Genomic DNA, 9,007 nt, shown 5'->3' with positions numbered 1-9,007 from the left:
GGTTAGGGTTACCCAAATTACCCAAATTATATAAATTTAGTTTAATTCTATATTATTAATCCAATATAAACTAATCATCTTCCAACTTTAAGTCGAACACGTTTTTGACATGTTTAACATATTTTTCATACGTTTAACACGTTTTCCATACATCTAACACGTTTTAAACATATTTAACACGTTAACACGTTTTTGATAAGTTTAACACGATTTTCACGTTTTTGGCACGTTTAACACGTTTTAAACATATTTAACACATTTTTGATAAGTTTAACACGATTTTCACGTTTTTGGCACGTTTAACACGTTTTTGACATTTTAACACGTTTTTGATATGTTTAACACGTTTTTTACACGTTTTTAATATTTATATCACATTTTCACACTTAAAACATGTTTTTCACACGTTTAACACGTTTTTACGTTTTTGGCACGTTTAACAAGTTTTTGACATGTTTAACACGTTTTCATACTAATAACATGTTTTTGTCACGTTTAAGACATGTTTAATACGTTCAACGCGTTTTTGACAAATTAAACACGTTTTTTTGCGTTTTTAGCACGTTTAACACATTTTTAACATAACTAACACGTTAACACGTTTTTGATAAGTTTAATACGATTTTCACATTTTTGGCACGTTTAACACGTTTTTAACATTTTAACACGTTTTTGATATGCTTAACACGTTTTCACACGTTTAACACGTGTTTCACACATTTATATGTTTTTTTAACGTTTTTGGCATGTTTAACACATTTTTGACATATTTGACACGTTTTTCACACATTAACACGTTTTTCACATTTTGGTACGTTTAATACGTTTTTGACATGTTTAACACGTTTTTCACATTCTTAACACGTTTAACATGTTTGTAACATGTTTAATACGTTTGTAACATGTTTAACACGTTTTCACGTTTTTGGCACGTTTAACACGTTTTCACGTTTTTGGCATGTTTAACACGTTTTTGACATTTTAACACATTTTACACATTTAACATATTTTTTTGCACGTTAACACGATTTGACAAGTTTTAACACGTTTTTGTCACGTTTAACACGTTTTTGGCGTTTTTGACACGTTTAATATATTTTTCACACGTTTGACATTAAACATGTGAAAACGTATTAAACGTGTCAAAAATGTGAAAAACATGTTAAACGTGTCAAAAACGTGTTAAACATATCAAAATATGCCAAAAGCGTGGAAAAAGTGTTATACGTGCCAAAAACGTGCAATATGTGTCAAAACGTGTTAAACGTGCCAAAACGTGAAAAACGTGTGAAAACATGTTAAACATGTTACAAACTTGTTAAACGTGTTAATAATGTGAAAAACGTGAAAAAAAAAGGGTTAAACATGTCAAAACGTGTTAAACGTGCCAAAAACGTGAAAAATGTGTCAAAATGTGTCAAAATATGTTAAATGTGTCGTAATCGTGAAAAATGTGTCTAACGTGTTAAAAACGTGTTAAACATGTCAAAACATGAAAATAGTGTCCAACGTGTCAAATGTGTTAAACGTGTTGAATGTGTGAAAAACGTATTAAACGTGTCGAAAACGTATTAAACGTGTCGAAAACGTGCAAAACGTATCAAAAACGTGTTAAACGTCTCAAAACGTGGAAAACGTGTTAAACGTGTCAAAACGTGTTAAACGTGTCAAAACGTGTTAAACGTGCCAAAAATGTGAAAAACGCGTGAAACGTGTCAACAATGTAAAAAACATATTAAACGTGTTAAACGTGTCAAAACATGTCAAAAACGTGGAAAACGTGTTAAACGTGTCAAAACGTGCCAAAAACATGTGAAACGTGTCAAAAATGTGAAAAACATGTTAAACGTGTCAAAATATGTTAAACGTGTTAAAACGTGTTAAACGTGCCAAAAATGTGAAAAACATGTTAAACGTGTCAAAATATGTTAAACGTGTCAAAACATGTTAAACGTGTCAAAATATGTTAAACGTGTCAAAATATGTTAAACGTGTCAAAACGTGCCAAAAACGTGTGAAACGTGTCAAAAATGTGAAAAACATATTAAATGTGTCAAAATATGTTAAACGTGTTAAAACGTGTTAAACGTGCCAAAAATATGTCAAAATGTGTTAAACGTGTCGAAAACGTGAAAAAACGTGTCAAAATGTGTCAAACGTGTCAAAAATGTGTTAAATGTGCCAAAAACGTGTTAAACGTGTGAAAAACGTATTAAAAATGTCAAAAAACGTGAAAAACGTGTTAAACGAATAATAATGTGTTAAATGTGTCAAATACGTGTGAAAAATAAAAATAAAATAATTTGGGTTACCCAACCCATACTCAACCCAACCCATACCCAACCCATATTAATAAATAATATGGGTTGAATTATGGGTTGGGTAAATTTAATTTGGGTTGAATATGGGTTGGGTAATACGGGTTGGGTTTACCCGTTTGCTCACCCCTAGTTGCTAGGTGGGTGAAAAGAAGGTAAGAGTCTACGGGATAGTTCTTAAAAGTATGGAGATATGTTAGGAATAATTGTCTAGTATACAAATTGGACTATTTGCGATAAATGGGGATACGATAACTTGGGCTATTTGTAATAAATTGAGCTCTAATTTAATAATTTATTTAACTATTTTGTTTACTCAATTGGTTAGAATCAAGCATACAAATTATATATATATATATATATATATATATATATATATATTATCTAAATAAATCAAGAGATAATAAATAATATTTCCTTAAATTTTATTTTAATCCTTTATTTTTTTCTTTTAAAATTATAGTATAATTTTATTAATCTAATAACAAAATAATTTGAAAAATATTTCTGAATATACTTAATACCCTATCTATGTAATCTATAACCAATTAGTTAATTTTATATTAATCAAAAATATTTTTTATATTCATAAAAAAATATATATATATATTTTTATTTATCTCTCTTAATATATATATATATAAAGATAAAGATAAAGATAAAGATAAAGATAAAGATAAAGATAAAGATAAATATAAAGATAAATATATATATATATATATATAAATTTATAAAATATTGACTATATTAATATTATACTAATTAAGTTTGACTATGTAATTAAATGAAAATGAATAACACGAAAACTCTAATAAAACATAATTTTTTTACATTTGCAACTAAATTATCATAAAAGTTTCAATAATCACAACAAATTCTAGTTTTATATATTTTACGTTACATTATAATCTGGAATATATATAATAATAATAACCCTTAGTTATTCTATAAAATATTTATTAATTTATTTATTTAAAAAAAATACAACGTATTTAATGAAGAAAATTATGTAAAAGTTAACTTATTTTTTATCTTTTATTTTATTTTTTATAAACGCTGTTGTTACCATTTTGTGACTAAACATGAGAAGTATCATTCTCTACTTATAAAAATTTGCCTACTTGAAAGACGTAATTAAAAAAAGGATTTACGAATTAATTTAGTTTTTTTTATCTTTTATTTAAAAAAATTATAAACAACTTTCAGGAATCATATATATGTGATCGCGTGTTAATTTCTTCATTATTGACGTATTTTAACAATTTTAACGACATGTATCATTATAATAATTTATAACATTAATTTTATAATTTGAGATTTCACACAAATACATTTAAATTAGTCGAGTTTTTTTTTTTATTTTAAAACATTTTAATTGGTTCTTGACAACCTATTTATACCTAGGTCAGACGACTTTCTAAGTGAGTCATTTTTACAAAATTCGAGAGGATTACCGGGACTTAATAAAATGTCGACGAACTAAAAATTGAATTTTGTTCGATTTGGTTCCTCGTCTCTTCCACAAGTCTCGAAAGGAAAATATATAACATGTTATAAATTATTGAGTTCTAAACATGTTTTGAAAGATCAATTTTAAAGACGTACACACATAATTAAAAATAGATTAATCGTAAATATTAAAGTACATCAAGTATATCAAGTATTAATATATTGTATGATGTTAATTGTTTCATTAAAATAACAAAACTATGCTTTTTTATTCTTTTATGTTATTTTTTATTAATTTTTTGATTATAAAATATTTTGAATGTGTGAACCTCATGATAGGCTCCCCTCCGTAGCTTAGCACGCATCGGGTGACGCGTGACAATATGGGGGAACATATCGCGGGGTGACTCGAGGTTTGAAGATTTTTATCTTGGTTTGCAGGCCAAACATTTTTTAAAAATGAAACATTTAATTTTTAAAAGATTTTGATAGTACAAACCATTGTAAAATTAATCATGTAAAAGTAATTAATTTTGGATTCAAATTTTATTAATATGGGGACTTGTTGTAATCAAATGATAATTTGATTCGAAACCCGGTTTTAAATTAATTAAACATAATTAGTTTAATAAACCACATATTTGAAAATAGAAGCTAATTGATTTTAGAAAAAAACAATAAAATATCTGTGTATAAACGGGTTATATACAAGAGTTTTTATTAGGGGTTTAGAGTTTGGTTACGCTCGGGAAAGACTTCCGCGTTATGTCCTCCGCGTCCGTCAAAGGATGATTTAAATTTTCAAAGATTCTGACTATTTTAAAGATTTGTTTATAACATTTTATTCCATTTTAGTAGTATAGGGTCCTAAACAAGGATAGGTTTAGATGAAATAAATAATTGTACAAAATTATTAAAAGAGGTGTGTACCTGTTACGCTGATATCAAGTTAACAAAACCTGAAAACGTTAGAAGAAAGTATTAGAATTTAAAAATAAATTCATCGGGGTCTTAGTTGAAAATATTTGTTTTTGGGAGACATACTGAAAATATTTTATTTTTTGATATTGAGAAATCATTTAAAAATGGAACGGAGTTTCTAAAATTATAAAAATAATTTTGGGTTTTAAAAAAGTGGAACCAAATAGGCCTTAAGATCAAAATCTTAGGGATTGGGTCCATTTAGATTGATTTGGGCTCAGTCGGGAAGCTCGGTCCCACACTTGGGCTACTTGATTAAGGTCCTAGGTCTTAGGTTAGGGTCCTAGGTCTAGGGTCAAGAGAAGGCTCGGTCCTAGGTCTAAGGTTAGGGTTTACCAGTCCTAGGTCAAGTTAGGACTTGGTCCTAGGGTTAGAAACATCGGTCTTAGGCTAAGGGAGGGCTTTGTCCTAAGTCTAGGGTTAGGGTTTTGTTTACCAGTCCTAGGTCAAATTAGGGTTTGGTCCGAGGATTAGAAACATCGTTCCTAGACTAAGAGGAGGGCTCGGTCCTAAGTTGAAAAACTCGGTCGGGTTCCTCAGTCTTAGGATTCGGTCATTCCTCAAGAACACTGGTCCTGATCCTCGGTCGGAGGCTAAGTTTTCTCGGTCTTAGGTTTTGACCCAGGTTCATTTTCTCGGTCCCAGCTGAAGAACATGACCGAGGCTTACTGGTCTTAGGCTAAAGCCTTAGGACCGCGTGTTCTTATTTTGGTCAAAATTTTAGAAGGGTATAACTTTTAATTCAGATCACGGAACCATGATCTGTAAGCTATAATTAGTTCATATAATCATGAAGAACAAAAGCCCTAACATAAATCACGATTATTGGATCTTTATAAAATTAATTTTAAAACACCATTTTTAGGTTAAATTTTGGGAATTTTCAAATTAGGCCATTTCAAGGTTGTTCCATTAGATTTGAAATGATGAATATAATTGAACACAACCAATAAAAGAACATCATTCAAGCATTAAAACATTTTTTGAAGATTGAATTAAAATTCAAAAATTTTCAAAAACACAGTTTAATCAAACATGATCGAAACGATGTTACAGTTGTTTGGAAATCATCATAACATATTAAAAAAGATGTATAGCAACTAATTGAATAAAAAAATTCAGATTAAACTCAAGAACACAAAATTTAACAAAATTCAGTTTTGAAGCTTAATTTTCAAAAAAATTGATTAAAATTGATTTGATCTGATTTCTTTTAACATAAAGTTTATACATGATATATAAAATGATTTTAAACAAAGAAATCATATAACTCAAGAACAGACCAAACCCGATCAAACTAGAAAAGTTTGAAAAAAAATTCAAACTTTCAATTACAAATCGATATATAGAGGCTATGGATTCATACCAACAGCTGGAGAACACTCCTTAGGTGTGTTGGAAGCTATCTAGAAGTCTGGATCGAAGCTGGAATCGCTAGAGAAGGTTTTGAAAAAAATAAGTTATTGGCTAGAATCTTCAAACTTTGATTCTTGTTGTAATTGTTCGATGATTGTTTGATGTTTTGGTGTAGAAACCATTGGAGACTATTTATAGTAGAGGTAGGTCAGTTGAGGAAGGGCAATTCAAGTCAAATTGACCTCCAACGAACTTATCCCTAATTTCTTATCAATTCATGGCAGCCTACTTCTAGGTCAAGGTGTCTAACCTAGGTATAGAGTTATTGTAGATAAGGATAAGACAAACACGTTGGTGAAGAAATCAGAGGATAAGGTGGAGAAATGACAAAGCTAGGGCTTTTTGGCATAAACGTGGCGACAATGATCGCGAATCCGGCGAGCTTCTGATCTCGGCGAGAAAGACGACCGAAACGATGTCGTTTCGCCTAACGAGACACAGTGTTCTGTTGCGTTCCGTCCGCGATCAACGTCTTTGACTAACGGGGTTAGTCCATCCCGTTAGTTGTTCTGGTGTAGGCAGGCGCGCACGGCTTCATTGCATCCAGTTGTGTAGCGCGTTCATGGGCGTTGGATGATGCCTGGACGCTCATCTGATGACCCACGTTTTGCTGCAAAAATTAAAAATAATTCATGTTACATTGGATTATCAGATTTAATTTTTATAAAAGGTTTATTTGAAATTGATTTTTAATCCTTTTTTCACATTTTTCTTTATCGAAAATTTCTCAAAAAAAAATTTCTATCAACATAATAAAAATTATATTCATATTTTTATTTTTTTTTAGAATTTTGGGGTATATATTTATTTGTTTTTAAGTCATAAATTACACATAATTCATGATTAAATCATAATTAAATATTTTAAACCTCTTCTTTGGTTTAATTTGAGTAAAATAAATACAATATTTTAACTTCAAATTATTTTTTAATTTTTGAATATTTTTCTTAATTAGGGTTTAATTATCACAATAGTTAATCCTTAATTAAATTTTAATTCATTTTTTAAAGTTATTTTAAATATAAAAATTCAAAATATTATTTTAATATTATTAAAAATAATAATATTATTTAAAAATTAGGATAGATCAAAATTTTCTAATATAATTTTTTTTTATGATGATTTATGATTGATTTCATTGATTTGTGGTTAATGATAAAGCCCATTACAAAAATCAAAAAAAAAAATTATATATATGCCCAATACAAATTTTGGATAATAATATAAATTAGTATATTTGATTCGATATATTGTAGATTCCAAAATTTAAGGAATTTTTGACTATTTATGTACTGAAGAAAATAAAAATAAAAACTTGATTTTCACCATTATGGAAATAAAATTATTAGAATATTATTAGTTAATTGATTAACAAGAAACAAAGTCAAAACTATTTTCCTTTTATATCTACCATGATTCAATAAAGAAGAAAACTAGAGAACTACCATTCAATTTATTGTTTGTAAGAACCATTAAAGAAGAGGGAAGAACACAAGGTTTTAACTATTTTTTTCTCAAATTTTATTTTGATCTTCATATATGTATTTTGTCCTCTTAAATTAATTAAATATTTGTGCAGATGGGACGAGCTAAATTGAATATGCATCTCATAAGTGGTGAGAAAGCTAGATTAACAACTTTTCAAAAAAGGAAGAAGGGTTTGATGAAGAAAGCCTATGAGCTCCAAACTCTTTGCTCAGTTGATGTTTGTTTAATCATATACCATCCGGAAACAAGTGAATCCCTCTCGAAGCATCCTGAAATATGGCCTTCAGACAACGAAAAGGTTGGAAGGATGATCGAGTCCTACAATAGACAACCGATTGACGATCAGAAGAGAAGGACCAATGACTTGTTGTTTTACTTCGAGGACCGCAACAAGAAAGTTGAGGATACACTTATAAAGTTGAGAAAGAAGAACAACGAGATTCTATATCCGACGTGGGGGGAAAGGTACTTAAATTTTAGCGAGGATGAATTGAGGAATATAGCTAGTGTCTTGCAAAACAAGTTTGATGAAGTTAGGGTTAAGGTTAACATGTTGAAGAATATCGATGAAAATAATGGTCATAACTCTCACCAACTTGGATTTATTACACAAGACCAATCTTCTCCCTACCTCATGAACGAAGCCATGTTAGGGTTTTTCCGTGATTCCCTGAACTACATGACACCACCAACAATGATGCTAAACAACAACAATGATTATTATGTTAACGGTGACAAGGGGTATGGCCAAAGTTTTTGTAACCAAACCGATAACTTCTCTTCAGCTTATTCCTATACAAATCCTCAGACAATACCTTATCCGATGGAAAACAAGATGATGGTTAGTCCTGATGTTTATTGTTCTCCTTTAGGGTACCCTGGTCCAACAATGCCACAAATGTTGGAGACAAGTTTTATGCCATGTGGGTCTTTTCAAGGGTATAATATGGAACTTGCACCTCCCATTAATAACAACGGGTATAGTAATGTCATGAATGGTTGTTACTATGGGAGCAGTAGCAATGGATCACGATTTGAAAACTGAAGAGGTCTAGTACAAAATTACTTAGTCTGCTATTAATTTCCTCTATTGGGTTTCTTATTTGCATTTAAACTTTAGTTTTTGTTTTAAATTATTATATTGGTTCGTTGTCTTTACGACATCTAACTAACGTTTATTAGAAAATTAAAAGTTATTGGTTGATATTTTGTGTGTGTTAATTTGTCCTATTTTACTTGTTTTTTTCTCATAAAATAACGATTCTATAATAAACAAAAACATAAAAAAAAAATCAACCATGTCACTAGACTTACAAATGTTGCTATGACACAAGTCCCTCTTGGGCCTTGTTTTA

The 9,007-nt window shown here is 29.5% G+C and overlaps 1 protein-coding gene across 1 annotated transcript; it reads left to right on the top strand.

Moving 5' to 3' along the window:
- The first annotated feature begins 7,743 nt into the window (after positions 1-7,743).
- On the top strand, positions 7,744-8,697 carry LOC124932647 (floral homeotic protein AGAMOUS-like). Its single transcript, XM_047473313.1, has one exon. The coding sequence runs from the start codon at positions 7,744-7,746 to the stop codon at positions 8,695-8,697; it is 954 nt and encodes a 317-aa protein (XP_047329269.1).
- Positions 8,698-9,007: the final 310 nt, after the last annotated feature.

Source organism: Impatiens glandulifera, chromosome 1, assembly GCF_907164915.1.
Source record: "Impatiens glandulifera chromosome 1, dImpGla2.1, whole genome shotgun sequence".
Lineage (NCBI taxonomy): Eukaryota > Viridiplantae > Streptophyta > Magnoliopsida > Ericales > Balsaminaceae > Impatiens > Impatiens glandulifera.
This window is presented reverse-complemented; position numbering and strand designations above follow the sequence as displayed.